This window comes from Coregonus clupeaformis, chromosome 14 (genome assembly GCF_020615455.1).
Source record: "Coregonus clupeaformis isolate EN_2021a chromosome 14, ASM2061545v1, whole genome shotgun sequence".
In the NCBI taxonomy this organism is placed as follows: domain Eukaryota; kingdom Metazoa; phylum Chordata; class Actinopteri; order Salmoniformes; family Salmonidae; genus Coregonus; species Coregonus clupeaformis.
Genome location: NC_059205.1, coordinates 19,084,027 through 19,109,993, shown reverse-complemented (window position 1 = coordinate 19,109,993; position 25,967 = coordinate 19,084,027). Strand labels below are relative to the sequence as shown.

At 41.8% G+C, this 25,967-nt stretch overlaps 2 protein-coding genes and 1 long non-coding RNA gene across 3 annotated transcripts; 2 read left to right on the top strand and 1 right to left on the bottom strand.

The window, feature by feature from the left end:
* Positions 1 to 470: 470 nt before the first annotated feature.
* On the bottom strand, positions 471 to 2,489 carry LOC123492378. Its single transcript, XR_006661752.1, has 3 exons — positions 2,450 to 2,489; positions 618 to 683; positions 471 to 499 (listed from the first exon to the last, which is right to left on the bottom strand). It is a non-coding gene; the product is annotated as an uncharacterized LOC123492378 (long non-coding RNA).
* Positions 2,490 to 6,129: 3,640 nt separating this feature from the next.
* On the top strand, positions 6,130 to 9,326 carry LOC121581303 (ras-related protein Rap-2b-like). The gene has a single exon (XM_041896840.2). It carries the CDS (start codon positions 6,476 to 6,478, stop codon positions 7,022 to 7,024), a length of 549 nt encoding a protein of 182 aa, XP_041752774.1. The 5' UTR covers positions 6,130 to 6,475; the 3' UTR covers positions 7,025 to 9,326.
* Positions 9,327 to 24,086: 14,760 nt separating this feature from the next.
* On the top strand, positions 24,087 to 25,335 carry LOC121581614 (telomere length regulation protein TEL2 homolog). Its single transcript, XM_041897107.1, has 3 exons — positions 24,087 to 24,184; positions 24,314 to 24,405; positions 24,917 to 25,335. The coding sequence occupies exons 1-3, from the start codon at positions 24,088 to 24,090 to the stop codon at positions 25,070 to 25,072; spliced, it is 345 nt and encodes a 114-aa protein (XP_041753041.1). The 5' UTR covers position 24,087; the 3' UTR covers positions 25,073 to 25,335.
* The last annotated feature ends 632 nt before the right edge of the window (positions 25,336 to 25,967 follow it).

Below are 25,967 nucleotides of genomic sequence, written 5' to 3'. Positions count from 1 at the left end.
CTCATAATTTGTTTTACAGGTTAATCTTATGTTTTGAGAAAGTAGATAACAGTTTAATACTAAAATATAAATGAGTATGAATAATTTACATCAAATAAAACTAATTTCAATAATGTGCATTGACATAAACAATGAAAACACTGTTGGAGTTTGTGTTGCAGAGATGCACTTGGAAAGTAAAGGAAGAAATACACAAGATGGGTTGAATAAATATATATATTATATTTTAGACATGTATATATTTTTTTACTAATAAATAATTTCATATGAAAAACAAACAAAACAAACAATTAAATCTTGACCTCCATCCCTATATTGTCACAAAAATCACAATAAAAATCCAGCTCCACTGCCAGCTCTGGATCCCACTGCACACACCTGCAGTGGAACCAGTGCTGGCAGAAGTCACAGCACACCCATGGCACCTCGGACCTACACTCCTGAGGGGAGCTTGCAGACGGATCACGCTCCCCGCAGCGAGCACAGCAGGGGATGTCTTCTTTTATTAAAAAAATTATAATAATCAAATTGATTAACATGGTTTTGCAAAATGTATAAGTTCTAAAACAACAATAGTAGTTTATACAACAGAGAGAGAAAAACAGATTATGAAGTACCTGAGAGTGGTGCCATGGGTGGCGTAACAGAGGTGGCCAGAGGAGCTTTTCTCTTCCTTTTCTGTGCTACAGTTTGAGAAAAGGTAGTGTTAGACAGAGCATGTTTCAAAATAAGTTTTGGAGGTGGACATGACTTGAGGGCTGGTGCTATGGACTGTAGATACAGTGGGGAAAACAAGTATTTAGTCAGCCACCAATTGTGCAAGTTCTCCCACTTAAAAAGATGAGAGAGGCCTGTAATTTTCATCATAGGTACACGTCAACTATGACAGACAAAATGAGAAAAAAAAAACAGAAAATCACATTGTAAGATTTTTAATGAATTTATTTGCAAATTATGGTGGAAAATAAGTATTTGGTCACCTACAAACAAGCAAGATTTCTGGCTCTCAAAGACCTGTAACTTCTTCTTTAAGAGGCTCCTCTGTCCTCCACTCGTTACCTGTATTAATGGCACCTGTTTGAACTTGTTATCAGTATAAAAGACACCTGTCCACAACCTCAAACAGTCACACTCCAAACTCCACTATGGCCAAGACCAAAGAGCTGTCAAAGGACACCAGAAACAAAATTGTAGACCTGCACCAGGCTGGGAAGACTGAATCTGCAATAGGTAAGCAGCTTGGTTTGAAGAAATCAACTGTGGGAGCAATTATTAGGAAATGGAAGACATACAAGACCACTGATAATCTCCCTCGATCTGGGGCTCCACGCAAGATCTCACCCCGTGGGGTCAAAATGATCACAAGAACGGTGAGCAAAAATCCCAGAACCACACGGGGGGACCTAGTGAATGACCTGCAGAGAGCTGGGCCCAAAGTAACAAAGCCTACCATCAGTAACACACTACGCCGCCAGGGACTCAAATCCTGCAGTGTCAGATGTGTCCCCCTGCTTAAGCCAGTACATGTCCAGGCCCGTCTGAAGTTTGCTAGAGTGCATTTGGATGATCCAGAAGAGGATTGGGAGAATGTCATATGGTTTTTTGGTAAAAACTCAACTCGTCGTGTTTGGAGGACAAAGAATGCTGAGTTGCATCCAAAGAACACCATACCTACTGTGAAGCATGGGGGTGGAAACATCATGCTTTGGGGCTGTTTTTCTGCAAAGGGACCAGGACGACTGATCCGTGTAAAGGAAAGAATGAATGGGGCCATGTATCATGAGATTTTGAGTGAAAACCTCCTTCCATCAGCAAGGGCATTGAAGATGAAACGTGGCTGGGTCTTTCAGCATGACAATGATCCCAAACACACCGCCCGGGCAACGAAGGAGTGGCTTCGTAAGAAGTATTTCAAGGTCCTGGAGTGGCCTAGCCAGTCTCCAGATCTCAACCCCATAAAAAATCTTTGGAGGGAGTTGAAAGTCCGTGTTGCCCAGCGACAGCCCCAAAACATCACTGCTCTAGAGGAGATCTGCATGGAGGAATGGGCCAAAATACCAGCAACAGTGTGTGAAAACCTTGTGAAGACTTACAGAAAACGTTTGACCTGTGTCATTGCCAACAAATGGTATATAACAAAGTATTGAGAAACTTTTGTTATTGACCAAATACTTATTTTCCACCATAATTTGCAAATAAATTCATAAAAAATCCTACAATGTGATTTTCTGGAAAAAAAATTCTCATTTTGTCTGTCATAGTTGACGTGTACCTATGACGAAAATTGCAGGCCTCTCTCATCTTTTTAAGTGGGAAAACTTGCACAATTGGTGGCTGACTAAATACTTTTTTCCCCCACTGTATGTAAAGAGAGAAAAAAATGTTTAAACATTGCAGTTTTATAAAACAGATAAAACAGTAATTTTTTCGTAATTTAACATGTGTTTACCTGTGTAGGTGGCTGTATTCAAATTGCAGGGGGCACGGACACCAGACGAGGCTGCTATGGAGGTGTGACGGAGGAGGCAGTTGGTCCAGAGGAGGCTGCGTTGGTGGTGACAGACAGGGGTGTGGTGTGCATCGTGGTGGTGGTGGACGAAACCACCGACAATGGCTTGGAGGAGCTGGTGTTTGTAATGGTGGGGTTGAGGGGCCGACAATAGTGTGGCCGGGAGAGTAGGCACGTGGCCTTCTTCTGCAGCTGGAGACTCCGGCGGCTCCTACAGGTGTTGCACACTGGGAGGCACTGGCAGTGGTGATGCAGCTGTCAGGAGTGGTTCCAGCGGGGGTCCAGCAGAGGCGATGGCATCAATGGTCTCATCAATGGCAGACCTCTCCTGTGCCCTCTGTGTTCTGAGGGCTGCCCGACGCTCTTTCTCCTCTGCCTCGGCCCTCTCCTTCTCACCCCTCTCCTGCCACTGGCGCGTGTATTCCTCCCCGTTGAGGCATGTGGCGACCACAGGGAGTCTTCTGTATCGGTCTAACCGATACTTCAGGACAGATGTGCCCCAGGTCCTTCGCTATCAGCCCCCCCTCTATTAGGGGGTGCTCTTCTAGAGCTAGGGCTGGGACTGGAGCAGGTACTGGGACTGGAGCAGGGGCTGAGGGTCCTCCTGTGGTCGCTGGGGAGGAGGTGCTGATGGACGGCACAGTGCTGCTGGTTCCAGGAGAGGCGGTGGTGGGACCTGGTAGGGACCGAGACAACATTAAACAGGACCCTTCAATGGCTGAAGGGTCAAAAGGGAAGAGGCCACACTTCTTAAACCCTTCCACCACATTGCGCATGTCCTTGCAGCGCTGGTACAGGTAGCGGAATACTCTGGCAAATTCTGATTTGTTTACCATGTAGGAGTGGTCAAAATGGCTAAGGTCTCCAGCTACAGATTTGCCACTTGTTGTAGCAAACGAGTGTCATGAAATACATGCACCAGAAACAGGGTACCGTTTTTGACATGTCAGAAATGTCAGCAAGCCAGGCAACCTATGTACAGCAAAATATCTAGCTAGCCCTCTTTTTGGCTACTTAACTAGCTGCTTAGCTGAACACAGAATGTTAGTGAACTGTTCTTTGAATGGCTAAATGGATCCTTCTCGATTCAAGACTGTGGCTAAAGTTGACATGTTGAATCTTGAATACTCCAACCAATGAGACGTTCTAAAACTAGACCGTTCGGATCAAACAAACCGTTTAGTCATGTCTCGTTTTAAGTATCTGAATCTCTTCAACTCCCTTAGTTCTCTCCACTGTGTGAACGCAAATTTGAGGTTTACTCTCGTCTTGGCCCGGGCTCTATTGCCCATCGTTTCTGCCATATCTTTTAAGAAGCTATCTCCTCTAGCCGTTGGCCATGAGCTCAACTAGCTAGCTATCACACCGCGTCCTCACTGACAGAAAACATGTCACTCAGTGTGCGCCCTACAAAATTCAATCCGACAGGGATAATGAATACAGTGGTTCTCAGGCAGGCTAGAGGCGCAATATTGTTACTGTTGCATAACATTGGATGACCACTAGCGACTTATTGGAGCTTTTGAACATAAAAAACAACAACGAAAAGTGACATATTGCAGCTTTACATTTTTATGCTGTATCTGGCAAAAGACTGTGCCATTTCTGAAAGAGAAAACAATGGCAAATTGTTGTGGACCTGTCAGCACAACGTTTGAATTCACAAATGTTTTGCATCGACTTTTCCCCCAACCTAAATATGATGGACTGCCCGCGAATTCTGAAACAGTATCTAGGGTAGGCTACGCATTTTTGTTGTTGTTGCAATTACAGTACTTACAGTAGCGTACATAGGCCTATTTCAAAATAAAAGTTAACCTGTTAAATTCGACTGTGTATTATAAACCGCGCTGCATATGGGATTGCAAAACGTTAAATACATATAGCAATCTATTTACTACGCTACTTCGGGAATATGAACCCATCAATAACAGAAAAGGTGAGGAATGTATTCTGCAACGGTTATGAAAATAAAATAAATAGGAAAAAGATTCCTAGCTATGTCTAATTATTTTCTTTAAAAAAATCGCTCTTCTCACTAACGGCAAATGGCTGCATTTTTGTTATTACGTTTTCCTGTTTTCGTTTTCTTTATGAATAAGCTTTTCATCAAAGACCTAATTGTATTTGCCAGCTTGCAATACAATATTTCAAACACTAGTGGATGTGCCTACACATGCGCTGTGTTCGAATACTCAATACTAAAGGCACTAACCATATATTTGTGACGTAAATTGAGTATGTAGTATGCTTTTTTGTCATAGTATGGATATAGTTAGTATTACAAACCGCATATCATTTCAGCAGTTGCTTGTATGTACCGGTATGTTTGCTAGCTACCGTCCTAACGTTAGTTGGCTACTAAGACATCGAACTTGCCAGTATATTAACTATATGCTATCTAACTAACTACTCAGCGTTTAATGACTTGATTATCCACGTCATTCTTAGCTAAGTGAAGTGGTATAGTCGTTGTGCATTCTCAATGGACATTGTTAATGAAGTCATAAGATGTCTAGCTAGTAATTTGTTAGCTATGCTAACAAGCTAGCAAGAAGTTGCATATCAACAGCATCAACTTCCGGTAGACAGGCGAAGCGCTAGCTAGTACACTCAGCTGAAATTATTCCGTTCGTTTACTCTCGGCAGTGGTTCCCAAACTATGGGATGTCATTATCAGTGCAATGCAAAAAAAATATGAAATACATTTTCAGGATAGAAAAATGCTTTCAGTGTAAACTTAAACGACTAAAACCAAATAGAAAGTATGTAAAAATATAATGGACCTATATATTTCTCAAAAATAGCCTATATCTTTGAGAACATACAATCAACAAAATAAAAGCTAGACAATTAGTCCCCCATTGATTTTGTTATAATGTTTGAGCATAAGAACACAGCATTAGCCATGTCAAAGTGAGTAGAATTGAAGAAAATTAGCTTAAAAACGGCAACATTTTCTCTCAGCTCCATGGCAGGATGTGTGGAATTGCAGGAGATTAGCTTTGAAACTGCAATATTTTCTCTCTACTGCCAAGATTACATTTTTTTTCTTATTCTTTGGTCTGTATGTTTTTTCACCTCTCAACCCTTTTGGTGGGTTGCGATTTAAAAAGACACCTCAGTTGGTTGGTCACTAAGGAAAAAAGTTGGCGAACCCCTGGTTTACAGTATACTAAAATGAACTAATAGGATGTAGTATATACTCATTAAGTATGTAGTATACAGTATGGGTATTCGAACACAGCTAATGTCTAAAGTTTGCGGAGTGGTGAACACATTCTCACCAAGTTTTTATAAATGGCAACTTTTGCGTGAAAACTGGCGCATGCACATTTTTGGGGTATATTTTGTATGTAAGCACGTTTTATAAATGAAGTCATAAGATGTCTAGCTAGTGGCGCAGCGGTCTAAGGCACTGCATCTCAGTGCTTGAGGCTTCACTACAGACCCCCTGGTTCGATTCCAGGCTGGGAGTCCCATAGGGCGGCGCACAATTGGCCCAGCGTCCGGGTTTGGCCGGTGTAGGCCGTCATTGTAAATAAGAATTTGTTCTTAACTGACTTGCCTAGTAAAATAAAAATGCCCCAGGTGACTAATATTTGCGTTGATTAATATTTTGGGTGACTGCCCCTTTAAGAAATCACAGCACTAAGCCTTGGTTCGTGACGTTAGTTGTCTTGCGCTGAGAAACTGTGTGCAGGAAACGCCAGGCAAAGAGAAGAGATCACGCTTTCCAACACCGTGGCACAGTACAAACAACGGAAAATGTGCTACACGGTATATTATTAATGTTCGGGAACGGCCATTCTCTTCGGCTTCTTACCAGGACCTTCGGAGACGACCCTCGAAAGCTTTTCCGCCGAGGGATTTGACAACTCCCACCCTTCTGCGGTCTGAAAACATCGGGGCGACCAGCGGGTGGGTAGAGGATTCGTGGAGACGGGCTGTCTGTTTTCTGAAGCCATGAGGGAGTATAAAGTGGTCGTGTTGGGCTCGGGCGGCGTGGGCAAATCTGCATTGACTGTCCAGTTTGTGACAGGATCCTTTATTGAGAAATACGACCCCACAATAGAGGATTTTTACCGAAAGGAGATCGAGGTGGACTCGTCCCCATCTGTTCTGGAGATACTGGACACGGCGGGGACCGAACAGTTCGCCTCCATGCGAGACCTGTACATAAAAAACGGGCAGGGATTTATTTTGGTATACAGTCTGGTCAACCAGCAGAGCTTCCAAGACATCAAGGCGTTGAGGGATCAAATCATTCGAGTGAAAAGATACGAGCGAGTGCCCATGGTATTGGTTGGAAATAAGGTGGACTTGGAAGGCGAGAGAGAGGTCTCTTCCGGGGAAGGCAAGGCGCTGGCTCAGGAGTGGAATTGCCCGTTTATGGAAACTTCTGCCAAAAATAAAGGCTTGGTCGACGAACTGTTCGCAGAAATCGTGAGACAGATGAACTATTCCTCTTTACCCAGTAGTGGAGGTCGCTGTTGTTCTTGTGTTCTTTTCTAAGAAAACATGTTTAAGTTTGCAACTGTGATGCTTATCTAGCTACGTAAAACTCATAAAAAACAAGGCCTGTTTTGATAACTTGGTAATAACAAAATTATACGGCCTCTTTTTGAAAATGCGACCGTCAGTATTGGAAAGCTATTTGCACACGCAATCGACGATGACAACAATAGATATTGAAATAGCCTAAAAAGTGTTTACATGACAAAGTACTTGAATGTTTGAGATTTAAAAAAAAATATCACACAGCTTTGTAAGTGACACTTCTCTGGAAACGTGCCTCACTGGGAATGTCTTATTGTAAAACCTAAGAGACACCTTTTTTTTGTTATGGAACTTTGGTGGGGTTTGATTACTGTTGAGTTGTACTTTTTCACGTCTTCTGGGCGGGTCCTTCTGGCCTGGAGAGGGATTAGATGATTTCTCCCTTTGCTGAACAGGGATTGGTCACTTTTTATGGATTCTGCTGGGCTCAAGGACCCCATGCAAAAGCTCATGTTTTTATTTTTACTGTGTCAAATAATCCCCAAACTCCTGTCAGTGAATATGCACTGGAACTAGCCTAAACCTGAGCATCCAATTAAAATGACTAAACATAACAAATAGCCTAAACATCAAGAAATAGTACATTACCTGCTGAAACAAAGTCCTACCAAGATGTGTTGTCAGGCCATTGAGTGTTGTGGATTGCTTTTTTGTGTTTTTGTTCTAGACTTGGTGACGTTGGATTTAACTTCCCCTGCCAGTCTCACTCTTCAATGTGCACAAACAAGGACCTTACTGATGTGACATGGGGGGGAAACAGGACCCCATGTCAAGTGCCTTCCTAAGAAATACACCTGTGTCTGTATGTGCCAACCAAGGAGCCCTCCAATCACAACAGTACTTTACGGTTTCATTTTCATTTCAGTTGGGCTCATAGTGAAAGAGGGTTACTTCTGGGTCGTTCCGATTGATTTCAATCACTTTTTGACCACACTCCTTTTTGATTTGAACTAAACTTTCCATACACATTTGCCCATGGTAGAAGTTGTCAGAAAGTTACATTTTGGACCTGAATGCCAAAACATTCAGGAGATAGAGGTGCTCAAAGTTGCCCAATTTAGCATACCCCAACATACCATGAGACATTTCTTCATCACTGTAAAATATAAATGCTTTAGTTTGATATAATTTAAAAGCTTACAAACAGGGTTGTCAAACTATTTAATATATTTTTTAACCTTTTAACATCAATTATCAAAAAATGCGTAAACTCTAATTTACATAATCTGAGGTATATGTGTTGTGCCTGCCATCAGTTGAGACACGGCATACTCTTGAATACAGATTGGGTGCCATTTCAATCTTAGAAATATAATTAATAGAATTGACCTATCCCTTCAGACCAGTGCAATTTATCTGGTACACCATGGAAATTGACATTTTTACTTCCAATTACTTTCACAAAGATGGCCGCCGTTCTACTCACCGTTGAATGTCAAGTTAAATGGGAATGTCTATTCTATTATCTATATTTCTGTGATTTCAATAGGTTTCATATGGAAGATTGACAGTGTAATTTTAAACAACTGATCTTCTCATTCAAGTCAACATTTTTTTATGTGTGGACCTCCAACCATCATTGTGGTACCATTTGAAAGCTGAAACTTCTGTTATTCCCATTTTAGTACATTTAGCCAAAACATGACACCCACCCTGTATTCAAGAGAATGCTGTGTCTCAACCAATGACAGGCACAATACAAACACCTCAGATTATGTAAAATCGGGTCTATGCTAGTACAAATGCGAAAAATGAAAAAGTCTTAAGTTGATGCGTTTTCAGATAATTGAAGTTAAAAGATAATAAAATTGTATTTATTTTACTTTTTTCAAGAAATTATCAGATAGTTTGACAACCCTGTTTTGTGAGCTTTTAAATTATATCAAACTCAACTGTTTTATATTTTCCAGTGGTGAAGACATGGTGTTCAAAAAGTGATGTGATTTGAAATGAAATGGAACGACCCTTTGTCTTTTTCAGTGAGGAAGTTGAGGTGTAGATGGAATAACAGCTATTTCAGGGCGAAGTTTGGCCTATTTTTTTTTCCACACTGGTACTACTACACTGAGTATGAACCCAAACAGCTTTATGTTGTGGGTTCAGCAAAAAGTAAGCCATGTTTGTTTTTTATTTTAGAAATAGTTTCTTTCTGAAATGTGAAATCCTGATTCAATTGTAATTTTGACCCCAGACAAGCCTTTTACCACCCACCTGTCTGGATTGAATAACTTTTAATACAAAAGGCATTGTATGTAAAGTTTTGGCGTGTGCTCTTCATTCTGTTGGTGTGGTTGTGTGCATGCATGTGCACACGCTACACTTGAACATGTGGGGTGTAATCATTAGTGTAAACAGTTGCATTTTGCAAAGAAAACAATCGTTTTTATTGGACAAATTCAGGTAGGTCCCTCCCCGTTTAGTTCCTATGGCTTCTGTTTAAAGAAACGTTTAGCAACAGAATCGGCGTAATGAATACGCCCGTGGTCATTGGCATTAAGCATTGTTTTTCTGATTTACATTTGCCTCATACCTCAGGGCTAGGCCTGACTCTTAACATCTACATTTTAGTCATTTAGCAGACACTCTTATCCAGAGTGACATACAGTTAGTGAATACATATTTTTTTATACTGGCCCCCCGTGGGAATCGAACCCACAACCCTGGCATTGCAAACGCCATGCTCTATCAACTGAGCTACATCCCTGCCGGCCATTCCCTCCCCTACCCTGGGCCAATTGTGCGCCGCCCATTAGTCTCCCGGTCACGGCCAGCTGCGACAGAGCCTGGATTCGAACCAGGATCTCTAGTGGCACAGTTAGCACTGCGATGCAGTGCCTTAGACCACTGCGCCACTCAGGAGTAAAACAGACCTCTCCTTTTTCAGCCCTCCACAAACCTCAACAAATAACTTAATTTCCACCCTATTTCATAAACATGTTGATCTCTTTAAATCGCTCGAGCAACACTGAAGTCAACCTATTCAGTAGGCTTTTTCCTCCCTCCAGCTGTTGGAGTAGAGGGCAGGATGGGTGTTCAGTTGGTGAAGGGTGCTTCCCTCTTCCCGCCACATGTTTTCTGGGTAGAGGGAGTCAGGAGGTTACAGAGGGTGCTTTCTGTCCGAATCAGCAGCAAACAGACGGACGTTTGTGACCCTGTGTGTGTGAGAGAGAGATGGAGGGACGAGTACTGGGAAACACACTCAGCAGAGAGGGTGAAATCAGATGTGTGGGGGTGTTTGTGTTTGAAAGAAGAGAGATTGATTCTCTGGGAAGTGCCAAGCCTGAGTGTTTGGGGCTTGAATGTGTATGCCCATAAAGTGAACAGTCAAAGCTTTATCATGCTGAGTGGTTGGAGGCAAGACATTCCATACATTAAGGTAGATGTAGCATAGTCATGGCGGGGGAAGGGAAAAAAGGTGAACTGTGGTGGAATGGAGGAGAAAGAATTGAAAGAGTATATACTCCATACTACCAAGGATATTCTAATGTGTGTGCATGTGTGTACACCATATGGTGGTGTGTGTGTGTAATATCAGTAAGTGTTTACAAGAGAGAGAGAACTGTGAGGCCAGGAAATAATTGATCCCCACATCTATTCCTTACAAGAACGTCCCACTAAGTTGAACAGCACCTAACATGGTTTCCTTCCCTTCCGCCTTGAGGGTTCTACTCATGTGACCTGCCCAGAGTGCATCACCACCAAGGTTCAGCTTCCTTGGTGAACTGGGTGACCCTTGTCAGTCTAACGCACTGTGACATTCCTTACATCTACCAATGCAACCTTCACACTCCATCTGTGAGGCTTCCCTTTTCTGAGAAATCACACAAATATACAGTTCCAGTTTTAAAATGGAGGCTGATTGAGCCTGTCTGGGACCATACTGTTAGGCCTAGCCTAGTCATTCACTTAATATGGTAGGACTAATACGTTTTATTTTATAGAATCAGAAAGTGTTATTGCCATGGAACAGATGTAATGGATATGTCGTCCTGTGAAATTAATGACAGGAGTGTGCGGTCACCTACCGTATGTTATGATTAGATTGTAAGATACTGCTGGTAATCATCAGAGTAATGAACTCAATGATAAAGCTTTCATCAATCCCATGTAGACTTCTGTTTCTAATAGGCCTACCTTGTCTATTGAGGGCAGAATCCATGCTTAAGATCTGCATGTGACATACAGTGCGTTCAGAAAGTATTCATACCCCTTAACTTATTCCACATTTTGTTGCGTTACAGCCTGAATTCAAAATGAATTAAATAAAATACTAATCTCACCCATCTACACACAATACCCCATAATGACAGTGAACATGTTTATAGACATTTTTGCTTTTATTGAAAATGAAATACATAAATATCTAATTTACATAAGGATTCACACCCCTGAGTGAATACTTTGTAGAAGCACCTTTAATGGCGATTAGAGCTGTGAATCATTTTGAGTAAGTCTCTAAGAGCTTTGCACACCTGGATTGTACAATATTTGCCCATTATTCTTAAAATTATTCAAAGTCTGTCAAGTTGATTGTTGATCGTTGCTAGACAGCCATTTTCAAGTCTTGCCATAGATTTTCAAGCCAATTTTAAGTTAAAACTGTAACTAGGCCACTCAGGAACATTCAATGTCGTCTTGGTAAGCAACTCCAGTGTAGATTTGCCCTCCAATGTAGATTGTCCTGCTGAAAGGTGAGTTCGTCTCCCAGTGTCTGTTGAAAAGCAGACTGAACCAGGTTTTCCTCTAGGATTTTGCCTGTGCCTATAGCTGTATTTCGTTTATTTTTATCCTTGCCGATGACAAGCATATCCATAACATGATGCAGCCACCACCATGCTTCATATAAAGTGATGTGTTGTGTTCGATTTGCCCCAAACATAACACTTTCTATTCAGGACAAAAACTTAATTGCTTTGCCACATTTTTTGCAGTATTACTTTAGTTCCTTTTTGCAAACAGAATGCAGGATTTTGAATATTTTCTGTACAGGCTTCTTTCTTTTCACTCTGTCATTTCGGTTAGTATTGTGGAGTAACTACAATGTTATTGATCCATTCTCAGTTTTCTCATATCACAACCATTAAACTCTGTAACTGTTTTAAAATCACCATTGGCCTCATGGTGAAATCCCTGAGCAGTTTCCTTCCTCTCTGGTAACTGAGTTAGGAAGGACGGCGGTATCTCTGTAGTGACTTGGTGTATTTAGTGTTGAAGTCGGAAGTTTACATACACCTTAGCCAAATACATTTAAACTCTGTCTTTCACAATTCCTGACATTTAATCCTAGTAAAAATTCCCTGTCTTAGGTCAGTTAGGATCACCACTTTAATTTAAGAATGTGAAATGTCAGAATAATAGTAGAGAGAATGATTTATTTCAGATTGTATTTATTTCATCACATTCCCAGTGGGTCAGAAGTTTAAAACACTCAATTAATATTTGGTAGCGGTGCCTTTAAATTGTTTAACTTGGGTCAAACGTTTCGGGTAGCCTTCCACAAGTTTCCTACAATAAAGTTGGGTGAATTTTGGCCCATTCCGCCTAACAGAGCTGGTGTAACTGAGTCAGGTTTGTAGGCCTCCTTGCTCACACACGCTTTTCCAGTTCTGCCCACAAATTTTCTACAGAATTGAAGTCAGGGCTTTGTGATGGCCACTCCAATACCTTGACTTTGTTGTCCTTAAGCCATTTTGCCACAACTTTGGAAGTATGCTTGGGGTCATTGTCCATTTGGAAGACCCATTTGCGACCAATCTTTAATTACCTGACTGAAGCCTTGAGATGTTGTTTCAATATATCAACATCATTTTCTTTCCTCATGATGCCATCTATTTTGTGAAGTGCACCAGTCCCTCCTGCAGCAAAGCACCCCCACAGCATGATGCTGCCACCCCCGTCCTTCACGGTTGGGATGGTGTTCTTCGGCTTGCAAGCTACCCCCTTTTTCCTCCAAACATAACAATGGTCATTATGGCCAAAGAGTTTGATTTTTGTTTAATCAGACCAGAGGACATTTCTCCAAAAAGTACGATCTTTGTCCCCATGTGCAGTTGCAAACTGTAGTCTGGCTTTTTTTATGGCGGTTTTGGAGCAGTGGCTTCTTCCTTGCTGAGCGGCCTTTCAGGTTATGTCGATATAGGATCCGTTTTACTGTGGATATAGATACTTTTGTACCTGTTTCCTCCAGCATATTCACAAGGTCCTTTGCTGTTGTTCTGGGATTGATTTGCACTTTTCGCACCAAAGTACATTCATCTCTAGGAGACAGAACGCGTCTCCTTACTGAGCGGTATGACGGCTGCGTGGTCCCATGGTGTTTATACCTGTGTACTATTGTTTGTACAGATGAATGTGGTACCTTCAGGCATTTGGAAATTGCTCCTAAGGATAAACCAGTCTACACATTTTTTTCTGAGTTTTTGGCTGATTTTTTTTGATTTTCCCATGATGTCAAGCAAATAGGCACTGAGTTTGAAGCTAGGCCTTGAAATACATCCAAATGTACACCTCCAATTGAATCAAATGATGTCAATTAGCCTATCAGAAGCTTCTAAAGCCACGACATTATTTACTGGAATTTTCCAAGTTGTTTAAAGGCACAGTCAACTAAGTGTATGTATACTTCCGACTTCAGCTGTATACACCATCCAAAGCCTAATTAATAACTTCCCCATGCTCAAAGGGAAATTCAGCGTCTGCTTTTTATTTTATTTTATCAGTGCCCTTCTTTGCGAGGCATTGAAAAACCTCCCTGGTCTTTTGTGGTTAAATCTGTGTTTGAAATTCACTACTCGATTGAGGGACCTTACAGATAATTGTATGTGTGGGGTAGAGAAATGGGGTAGTCATTCACAAATCATGTTAACCACTATTAATGAACATGGAATAAGTCAATGGAACTTATAATGCGATTTGTTAAGCACATTTTTACTCCAGAACTTATTTAGGCTTGCCATAACAAAGGGGTTGAATACGTATTGACAACACACATTTCATCTTTTAATTTTTTAATTTCTACAAACAAAATTCCACTTTGACTTTATGGGGTATTGTGTGTAGATCAGTGACACAAAATCTACATTTAATACATTTAAAATTCAGGCTGTAACACAACAAAATGTGGAAGGGGTGTGAATACTTTCTGAAGGCACTGTACATGTTCACATTACATCTCCTATTGATATCCTGATTTATGCAAAAATGTGAATAATGCAGTGAATGGTGAAGCTCAAATAAGGATTCACCCCGAGTATCTACAGTTGAAGTCGGAAGTTTACATACACTTAGGTTGGAGTCATTAAATCTCGTTCTTCAACCACTCCACAAATGTCTTGTTAACAAACTATAGTTTTGGCAAGTCGGTTAGGACATCTACTTTGTGCATAACACAAGTAATTTTTCCAACAATTGTTTACAGACAGATTATTTCACTTATAATTCACTATCACAAATCCAGTGGGTCAGAAGTTTACATACACTAAGTTGACTGTGCCTTTAAACCGCTTGGAAAATTCCAGAAAATGATGTCATGGCTTTAGAAGCTTCTGATAGGCTAATTGACACCATTTGAGTCAATTAGAGATGTACCTGTGGCTGTATTTGAAGGCCTACCTTCAAACTCAGTGCCTCTTTGCTTGACATCATGTGAAAATCAAAAGAAAATTGTAGACCTCCACAAGTCTGGTGCATCCTTGGGAGCAATTTCCAAACGCCTGAAGGTACCACGTTCATCTGTACAAACAATAGTACGCAAGTATAAACACCATGGGACCACGCAGCCGTCATACCGCTCAGGAAGGAGACGCGTTCTGTCTCCTAGAGATGAACGTACTTTGGTGCAAATCAATCCCAGAACAACAGCAAAGGACCTTGTGAAGATGCTGGAGGAAACAGGTACAAAAGTATCTATATCCACAATAAAACGAGTCCAATATCAACATAATCTGAAAGGCCGCTCAGCAAGGAAGAAGCCACTGCTCCAAAACCGCCATAAAAAAGCAAGACTACGGTTTGCAACTGCACATGGGGACAAAGATTGTACTTTTTGGAGAAATGTCCTCTGGTCTGATGAAACAAAAATAGAACTGTTTGGCCATAATGAACATTGTTATGTTTGGAGGAAAAATGGGGCTGCTTGCAAGCCAAAGAACACCATCCCAACCGTGAAGCATGGGGGTGGCAGCATCATGCTGTGGGGTGCTTTTCTGCAGGACGGACTGGTGCACTTCACAAAATAGATGGCATCATGAGGAAGGAAAATTATGTGGATATATTGAAGCAACATCTCAAGACATCAGTCAGGAAGTTAAAGCTTGGTCGCAAATGGGTCTTCCAAATGGACAATGACCCCAAGCATACTTCCAAAGTTGTGGCAAAATGGCTTAAGGACAACAAAGTCAAGGTATTGGAGTTGTCTTCACAAAGCCCTGACCTCAAACCTATAGAACATTTGTGGCCAGAACTGAAAAAGTGTGTGCGAGCAAGGAGGCCTACAAACCTGACTCAGTTATACCAGCTCTGTCAGGAGGAATGGGCCAAAATTCACCCAATTTATTGTGGGAAGCTTGTGGAAGGCTACCCAAAACGTTTGACCCAAGTTAAACAATTTAAAGGCAATGCTACCAAATACTAATTGAGTGTATGTACACTTCTGACCCACTGGGAATGTGATGAAAGTAATAAAAGCTGAAATAAACCATTCTCGCTACTATTATTCTGACATTTCACATTCTTAAAATAAAGTGGGAATGATAGCTGACTTAAGACAGGGAATTTTTACTAGGATAAAATGTCAGGAATTGTGAAAAACTGAGTTTAAATGTATTTGGCTAAGGTGTATGTAAACTTCCGACTTCAACTGTATATGGAAATACAGTCAGGTCTGGTTTAGTATACAATAGGTACCATGTGTAGAACTGTGCATTATACCAACTTAATACGGTGAAGCTTTAGGAACTATTGAAATATTTACCCTTTTCCATGAATTTAGTCTGACCTGGATTGTGTGTTCCATTGGGAAAAGTATCAAATCCCTGAGGATGCAGTCAAGTAGAAAATATCTAGAGACAGATACTGTAGATACATATTTCATAGAAATAGCTATGCAGCTTAAGGGTTTTTCAAATGGTTTTGTTGTTGTTCGCCTACCTTCCTTGAGAGCGTTGGCTACCTGTTGATAGTATTGATAATAAACATGTTTGATCCATTGGACCAACCCATTGAAATAATGATAATGTTTAACGGGATACTTCGGAATTTTGGCAATGAGGCCCTTTATCTACTTCACCAGAGTAGGATGTAGTCGTGGATTCCATTTTTATGTCTCTGTGACCAGTATGAAGGAAGTTGGAGGTAGTTTCGTGAGCCAACGCTAACTATCATTAACGCAATGACTGGAAGTCTATCCCACTCAGCACGCAACGTTGAATTATGGGCGATATCAGGTCCGTCCATCGTGGCCGTTATTTCGCCTTGAAATAGTAATCCCAAATTGGGCTATGTTCAGTCCATCCCGTTTTGGTCCAAAGTTAGCCGAAGATCAGCCTGACTATATATACTGAACAAAAATATAAACGCGACATGCAACAATTTCAACGATTTTACTGAGTTACAGTTCATATAAGGAAATCAGTCAATTGAAATAATTCATTAGGCCCTAATCTATGGATTTCACATGACTGGGCAGGGGCGCAGCCATGGTTGGGCTGGGAGGGGGAGCCAGGACCAGCCAATCGGAATTCGTTTTTCCCCACAAAAGGGCTATATTACAGACAGAAATACTCTGCAGTTTCATCAGCTGTCCAGGTAGCTTGTCTCAGACAATCCCGCAGGTGAAGAAGCCGGATGTGGAGGTCCTGGGCTGGCGTGGTTACATGTGGTCTGTGGTTGTGAGGCCGGTTGTGAGTACTGCCAAATTCTCTAAAATGACGTTGGAGGTTGCTTATGGTAGAGAAATGAACATTAAATTCTCTGTCAACAGCTCTGGTGGACATTCCTGCAGTCAGCATGCCAATTGCACGCTCCTCCAAAACTTGTGGAATTTTAGAGTGGCCTTTTATTGTCTCCAGCATCATGATCATGCTGTTTAATCAGCTTCTTGATATGCCACACCTGTCAAGTGGATGGATTATCTTGGCAAAGGAGAAATGCTCACTAACAGGGATATAAACAGATTTGTGCACAAAATATGAGAGAAATAAGCTTTTTGTACATATGGAACAGTTCTGGGATCTTTTATTTCAGCTCATGAAACATGGGACCAACACTTTAAATGTTGAGTTTATATTTTTGTTTAGTATAGTTGCAGTACTCATTGAAAACATGAGAACCACGAAAAATAATCATATATTGCATAGCCTATATTGATATAATTATGGTGGCTTCATAGGAAGTATCCACAATAAAATACTCAAATTTAGCTTGTTAAGTTGTCAGATGTTCTGACATAGGCAGAATATGACAGACAATGGTCTGTATGGGTGCACAATTTAAGAGAAGGGCGTTCCTGCATGAGGGCATTCCTGCATCTGCAGGAACACCTCTTTGTACTTCTGTTGGTCAATTTTTTTGCCCCCGCCTGTTGGGCACTGTTTTCGCGCAGTTCTGTTAACAACGGAAAGGGCAGGTGTTCGGCAGGCGGGAGCGAAGGACACTGTGTGCTAGCCAGCTAGTCCTACGGAGGACTCCAGTACACAGCAGGAGGCGGGGACGACAATGTGTGCTAGCTAGTTAGCTACCTAACTAGCAAGCTAGCTAGTACACGTTGTCGCTAACTAGCAAGCTAGCTAGTTAGCACACAGTATCGCTTCCCGCCTGCTGTGTACCGGAGTAGCTAGCGGGAGGCAGGGGTGACACCGGTAGACAGTGTCCTTCGACCCTGCCTGTCGGGCATTTTTTTTCTCGTAATTCTGTTAAAGATGGTAAGGGCAGGCGGGAGCGAAGGACACTCTACCAATGTCTCCCCCACCTCCCGCTAGTAAGGAGGACTCTGGTACAAATTGCAGGCCATAATCACACACAATTGCAATTTAACAACATAATTTATTTGAATTTGGTATTTTTACTGCAATTTGCTCCTGTGACATAACTTACTGCACTAGTGCTGGGGGTCAAAAGACGTGAGCAAGTCATTCGCGCCATTTCATCCTCTCACGATCACACAGAAGTCAGAGAGTGGCGACTTTCAAAAAGTTGACATTTTTGTGAGAATCATTTTCTAAACAGGTTCAGGTCACAAAATATTATTCTCTAGGCTATACTCTAGGCTAACGTTAGCTACTCAGGATACCTGCAGATGCTAGCTAGCTTACGTAAAAAGTCGAGAAAGGATGGCTAACTGATTTGCTAACCAATTAGCTTGCTGTATGGGTTAACTAGCGATCTAACTAGCTATCATAGCTCATGAGAAAGGGGATTAATAAGCCACTAAGAAGGGAGGTTGAGGGCAATGAGTTTCCAAATTTAGCTAGCTAGCTACTGCTAGTGATTAGTCATTGGTGTGTGCTCGTGTAGCTAATTAGCTAGCTAACGTTAGCAAACAAAAAAAATTCTCTAGCAGCTAATGTTAACGTTATCAACAGTCAGATACTAACTAGTTAGCAAGGCGGGAAAGCATAGCTAGCTGGTTGGCTAATTACAGTGCCTTGCAAATGTATTCATCCCCCTTGCCGTTTTTCCTATTTTGTTGCATTTTAACTTGTAATTTAAATTGATTTTATTTGGATTTCATGTAATGGACATACACAAAATAGTCCAAATTGGTGAAGTGAAATAAAAAAAAATACTTGTTTCAAACATAAAAAAATTATAAAAATAACGGAAAAGTGGTGCGTGCATACAGTGGGGAGAACAAGTATTTGATACACTGCTGATTTTGCAGGTTTTCCTACTTACAAAGCATGTAGAGGTCTGTAATTTTTATCATAGGTACACTTCAACTGTGAGAGACGGAATCTAAAAAAAAAATCCAGAAAATCACATTGTATGATTTTTAAGTAATTTAAGCATTTTATTGCATGACATAAGTATTTGATCACCTACCAACCAGTAAGAATTCCGGCTCTCACAGACCTGTTAGTTTTTCTTTAAGAAGCCCTCCTGTTCTCCACTCATTACCTGTATTAACTGCACCTGTTTGAACTCGTTACCTGTATAAAAGACACCTGTACACACACTCAATCACAGACTCCAACCTCTCCACAATGGCCAAGACCAGAGAGCTGTGTAAGGACATCAGGGATAAAATTGTAGACCTGCACAAGGCTGGGATGGGCTACAAGACAATAGGCAAGCAGCTTGGTGAGAAGGCAACAACTGTTGGCGCAATTATTAGAAAATGGAAGAAGTTGAAGATGACGGTCAATCACCCTCGGTCTGGTGCTCCATGCAAGATCTCACCTCGTGGGGCATCAATTATCATGAGGAAGGTGAGGGATCAGACCAGAACTACACGGCAGGACCTGGTCAATGACCTGAAGAGAGCTGGGACCACAGTCTCAAAGAAAACCATTAGTAACACACTACGCCGTCATGGATTAAAATCCTGCAGCACACGCAAGGTCCCCCTGCTCAAGCCAGCACATGTCCAGGCCCGTCTGAAGTTTGCCAATGACCATCTGGATGATCCAGAGGAGGAATGGGAGAAGGTCATGTGGTCTCATGAGACAAAAATAGAGCTTTTTGGTCTAAACTCCACTCGCCGTGTTTGGAGGAAGAAGAAGGATGAGTACAACCCCAAGAACACCATCCCAACCGTGAAGCATAGAGGTGGAAACATCATTCTTTGGGGATGCTTTTCTGCAAAGGAGACAGGACGACTGCACCGTATTGAGGGGAGGATGGATGGGGCCATTTAACACGAGATCTTGGCCAACAACCTCCTTCCCTCAGTAAGAGCATTGAAGATGGGTCGTGGCTGGGTCTTCCAGCATGACAACGACCCGAAACACACAGCCAGGGCAACTAAGGAGTGGCTCCGTAACAAGCATCTCAAGGTCCTGGAGTGGCCTAGCCAGTCTCCAGACCTGAACATAATAGAAAATCTTTGGAGGGAGCTGAAAGTCCGTATTGCCCAGCGACAGCCCCGAAACCTGAAGGATCTGGAGAATGTCTGTATGGAGGAGTGGGCCAAAATCCCTGCTGCAGTGTGTGCAAACCTGGTCAAGACCTACAGGAAACATATGATCTCTGTAATTGCAAACAAAGGTTTCTGTACCAAATATTAAGTTCTGCTTTTCTAATGTATCAAATACTTATGTCATGCAATAAAATGCAAATTAATTACTTAAAAATCATACAATGTGATTTTCTGGATTTTTGTTTTAGATTCCGTTTCTCACAGTTGAAGTGTACCTATGATAAAAATTACAGACCTCTACATGCTTTGTAAGTAGGAAAACCTGCAAAATCAGCAGTGTATCAAATACTTGTTCTCCCCACTGTATGTATTCACCCCCTTTGCTATGAAGCCCCTAAATAAGATCTGGTGCAACCAATTACCTTCAGAAGTCACATAATTAGTTAAATAAAGTCCACCTGTGTGCAATCTAAGTGCCACATGATCTCAGTAAATATACACCTGTTCTGAAAGGCCCCAGAGTCTGCAACACCACTAAGCAAGGGGCACCACCAAGCAAGCGGCACCATGAAGACCAAAGAGCTCTCCCAACAGGTCAGGGACAAAGTACAGATCAGGGTTGCACCATTAAATCCATTATTAAAAAATCGAAAGAATATGTCACCACAACAAACCTGCCAAGAGAGGGCCACCCACCAAAACTCACGGACCTGGCAAGGAGGAAATTAATCAGAGGCAACAAAGAGACCAAAGATAACCCTGAAGGAGCTGCATAGGTGGGTGGCCCTCTCTTGGCAGGTTTGTTGTGGTGACATATTCTTTCAATTTTTTAATACAGGGATATTCTTGAGGGAAACCTGTTTCCGTCTTCCAGAGATTTGAGACTGGGACGGAGGTTCACCTTCCAGCAGGACAATAACCCTAAGCATTCTGCTAAAGCAACACTGAGTGGTTTAAGGGGAAACATTTAAATGTCTTGGAATGGCCTAGTCAAAGCCCAGACCTCAATCCAATTGAGAATATGTGGTATGACTTAAAGATTGCTGTACACCAGTGGAACCCATCCAACTTGAAGGAGCTGAAGCAGTTTTGCCTTGAAGAATGGGCAAAAAATATTTTGCATCTTCAAAGTGGTATGCATGTTGTGTAAATCAAATGATACAAACCCCCAAAAAATCCATTTTAATTCCAGGTTGTAAGGCAACAAAATAGGAAAAATGCCAAGGGGGGGTGAATACTTTCGCAAGCCACTGTAACTAGCTTGCTGTAGCTATCCAACTATCATAGCTAACTAGCTAGCTCATACAAGAGGGGCGCTAATATTCTGCTAAGAAGGGGGAATGAGGACAATGAGTTGGCTAAATTTTCCTGCTGCTGGTGCGTGACCACCAATGATGTGTATAGCATGCACTTTTCTGCCATGATACATTTCATTACTGCACCATTTGTATTAGCTAGCTAGTCAAGCATGTTTTAAGGGAGCAAAATCAAGATTCAGCATGTCCTAATGTATTTTGAACCTCCCCCCTTTCTGCCTGTCCCACTTTTGCTTCTCATTTTACATTTTAGTCATTTAGCAGACACTTATCTAGTGCATACATTATTTAATTTTTCATACTGGCCCCCTGTGGGAATTGAACCCACAAATGCCATTCTCTACCAACTGAGCTACATCCCTGCCGGCCATTCCCTCCCCTACCCTGGACGAATTGTGCGCCGCCCCATGGGTCTCCCGGTCGCGGCCGGCTACGACAGAGCCTGGATTCGAACCAGGATCTCTAGTGGCACAGACCACTGTGCCACTCGGGAGAGTGTGTGTGCGTGTGTGCGCGCGTGTCTGTGCTCACTCTCACTGGCAAGTGCAGTTCAAAGATGAGAGAGCAGTTCATTTTCCTTACCAGATTTTTGTTAGGCTGTGATGCACTTCACTTTATGAGTGACAACTGTAATCAAATCCAATCAAATCAAAATGGTCTGGATAAATGCAAATCAAATGCAAATAGTCTGGGTAGCCATTTGATTAGATGTTCAGGAGTCTTATGGCATGGGGGTAGAAGCTGTTTAGAAGCCTCTTGGACCTAGACTTGGCGCTCCGGTACCGCTTGCCGTGCGGTAGCAGAGAGAACAGTCTATGACTAGGGTGGCTGGAGTCTTTGACCATTTTTAGGGCCTTCCTCTGACACCGCCTGGTATAGAGGTCCTGGACACACTACCGTACACACTACCCTCTGTAGTGCCTTGCGGTCGGAGGCCGAGCAGTTGCCATACCAGGCAGTGATGCAACCAGTCAGGATGCTCTCGATGGTGCAGCTGTAGAACCTTTTGAGGATCTGAGGACCCATGACAAATATTTTCAGTGTACCAAGGAACTTGAAGCTCTCAACCTGCTCCACTACAGCCCTTCAATGAGAATGGGGGTGAGTAGCTAGTGATTATTATTGTCATACCAGTTGCATAATTGTTAAACAGCCTTTTCTTTTTTTTTTACAGTCTGTTGCCATGCCAAGGCACATTTTTGCTGTTTTTAACAGATCAGCATCGGGTTGGTGGGCTGTTACACAAGGTATGTCATGTAACAGTTGGGTTTTTGCATAGCTGATGTTAAAACATAAAATACATTTTAAGAGTTTTCATTCCAAAACGCTATATATCCACTAGGGTGGAAGGTCTGATACGTGTCTAGATACATAGGTTATGATACGATACAAGAGTGAAACGTGTTTATATGTGGAAAAAATGATTACATTCGCTTATATTTCACTGACAAGCTCTGAACTTTGCCATTATACTTGTTTGATTATGGGGGGGACTAAGCATTTAATTAGCTTTTATAAACATCCTTAGACTGTGCTGGAGAGAACCTGGCAGGCTCTGAGAGGTTTGTGTGTCCATCCATCTGTTTGTATGTCTAATTTATATAATGCACAAGATGGTAATTATTGAATGTAGGATAGTACATTCTGAATAAAGGCCTATTCATGGCTGTTTTAACTTTGACTGTCACTCACTGTCAATACGCTGTTGTTACCAGATGGAAAAGACTGCTTTCTGACTTTTGTGGCCCATGCACTGGGTAAGGCCTGTGTTCAGGGACACAGTGGTAAGCAAGGCTGCATTCAACATGATGTGTTCCTCCTGCATTGATGTTTGTCAACTGCAACGCTTTTCCATTGTATCATCAGAAGAGTTACATAATTGTGTCTCTTTCTGCCAGGTTAGTGTTTGAGGTGCTGGCCCCTCACTTCTCCTCCTGCACCGCTCAGACATTACATTTTTATTTGAGTCATTTAGCAGACGCTCTTATCCAGAGCGACTGCATACATTTATTTTTTTATTTTTTTCATACTGGCCCCCCGTGGGAAATGAACCCACATCCCTGCCGGCCAAACCCTCCCCTACCTTGGACGATGCTGGACCAATTGTGCGCCGCCCATGGGTCTCCCGGTCGCGGCCGGCTGCGACAGAGCCTGGACTCGAACCAGGATCTCTAGTGGCACAGCTAGCACTGCGATGCAGTGCCTTAGACCACTGCGCCACTCGGGAGACATGGTGTGGCAGAGGGTGTGCTGGAAGCTGCTGGAGAACATCCTGGAGTGCTGGCTGGAGAGTGTGCTCACTGGGCTGGTGCAGGCTGTCAACAGGTAAAGAAGGGGAGATAGCTAAAGGTTAACAAAAGGTGTCAAAAAAAGTCTGTCCCATATCTTTCTCTCATGATGTAAGTCTTATTTTTCCTCTAGGCCTGATACTCTGTCCAGGATCATGGGAAACCTGGTGTTGAAGAACAAAAAGGCCCAGTTTGTCGTCACCCATAAACTGCTGCTGCTCCCATACAAGTATGAGGTGAGACGGTGAACTGATGGTGAACTGGGCAGTCAGTCATTCATTCTGTACTAGGAGTCGTGTTCTATTTACTAGGCTTTATGTCCCTGTCCTCTGTGTGTGTATGAGCCAGTGTGATTCGCTCACCCCCTACGATATGTCAGCTGACCAGGAGATGAGCCAAGCCGCCCCGCCTTGCTACCACCGAGACTGTCTAGAGGGTAAGATACAGTATATAGGTCTCTCAATGGGTGGGAGATGGACATTTAAGCTTATCAACGCTCTCTTTATTTTACTGACTTGTTGAATGATTGAGCCATTCATCCTTCCATCCCTCCATCTCTCCCCAGCCTTCCTCTCCTCTGAGGACCCAGTGAGGGTGGAGCTCAGTCTGAGCGCTGTTGAGGGACTGGTTAGGAAGAACACTTCTAAAGCCAGAGAGGTGAGAGGCCACACATGGTTTAGCTGGTAAATATTTATATCCCCTTAGCGGTTCATCACGTAAGCAAAAGGGAATATGTTCCATCATTTATGTTAATTTACATTAGTGCAAATTGTCCACCGATATTCAGGTAATTTCTCGACCCTTTTGGCTGTATTAAAGTTTATTTCCCCTCAGCCACACACATTTGTTGTTTGTTATTATGAAAATAATTTGTGTAGAATGTACTTTTCACCACTTATTCACCCCATCTCTTTACATTGCTTATGCATATTCGGTGGCCTGATTTGCGTCCAGACTGTCAAGTTCCGAACACAATGCCCATCCTGGCAGATCTGAACCTAATGCGAGCACAATGTGACTTTCGTACATCCAGACCTAAAGCAACTTGGAGTGATCGGATGACAGAAGTCACATTTAAGTGCCGGGTGTAACCGAGGCCATAGATGCTCCATATCCATTACTTTGAGTGTTTTATATAATATAACTAAATGCTATTTTTGTGTTGCAGTGGCAGTCAAGAAATAGAACGGCAAGGCCACAGAACATAACATACACAGAGCTGTGGGAGACCAACTCAAGCATGCCCCTGGTAGAGCCGGGGTTGGTGTTTACCACGCCTTCAGCAGCCTTGAAAAGTCGGATTGATCTGTTTGTCTTTGTTTGATCCATTTGTTTGTTTTTAGTTTTCAGTAGTTGAATCCTTTGACGTATTCTTGATTTCAACATTTTATTTGTCAACAAAAATGCACTGGATTGGTTGAAAAATTATATTAAACTTACATACCATGCACAATTTTGACATAGTGGAAGCTACATTCAGTTTTTCATACTAAGATGGACCAAGATATGTGTGGCTTTTGCACATATTTGTTCATTGGTTTTGCAATATGTTCATGCCATTGATTAAAAGAGTAAGAATAGGATACAATGTCCAACCTACAATATATGCTTGTTTTACTACATTGTTTGTAAACAATATAATATATATTTTTTAATCTGTTGGTTGCGTAAACAATGATGATTACAAAATGTTTATGTAATCAAAATATATATATGTTTTACAATAATTAATGTTACATTAAATGTTAAATCGAAACCCCTTTCTTAATATGCATTGGCAATAATTCACTTAATGGTGTAGCATGGAATAATAAAAATATATATTTTGTCAAGGTGGATGTTCAAAATATGAAATCTTCAGTAGTGGAATAAAGACATATCACTTGAATGTTTTAAAGACATACTGTGTGTAAATACTGGAGTGACGTATGATTTTCATATAAAACATTTATACTGCGTCCATGTTTATAGGCTGCAAGTACATTGAAATTAAGGTGTTTTGAATTAATTGAAACAATGAACTGAAAAATGTATTTTTGACATTCACGTTCAACCAAAACTAAGTGTAGATGGACGTCTTTGTATGGTCGTCTTTTCAACGACATGTAAAATACGTATTTTCAACAACCTGAAAATAATATATTTTCAACTTTCACTTTCAAACAAAAGAGAACGTAGATTGGACGTCGGACATCGTCGTCTTTTCAAAGACATTTTGC

Bases quoted from the DNA above. Each gene is read 5' to 3' on its own strand.
- LOC121581303 (XM_041896840.2), top strand. From the start codon at position 6,476: ATGAGGGAGTATAAAGTGGTCGTGTTGGGCTCGGGCGGCGTGGGCAAA.
- LOC121581614 (XM_041897107.1), top strand. From the start codon at position 24,088: ATGAGCCAGTGTGATTCGCTCACCCCCTACGATATGTCAGCTGACCAG. The intron at 24,185-24,313 runs GTAAGATACAGT...ATCTCTCCCCAG, and splicing joins CCACCGAGACTGTCTAGAGG to CCTTCCTCTCCTCTGAGGAC. The intron at 24,406-24,916 runs GTGAGAGGCCAC...TTTGTGTTGCAG, and splicing joins ACACTTCTAAAGCCAGAGAG to TGGCAGTCAAGAAATAGAAC.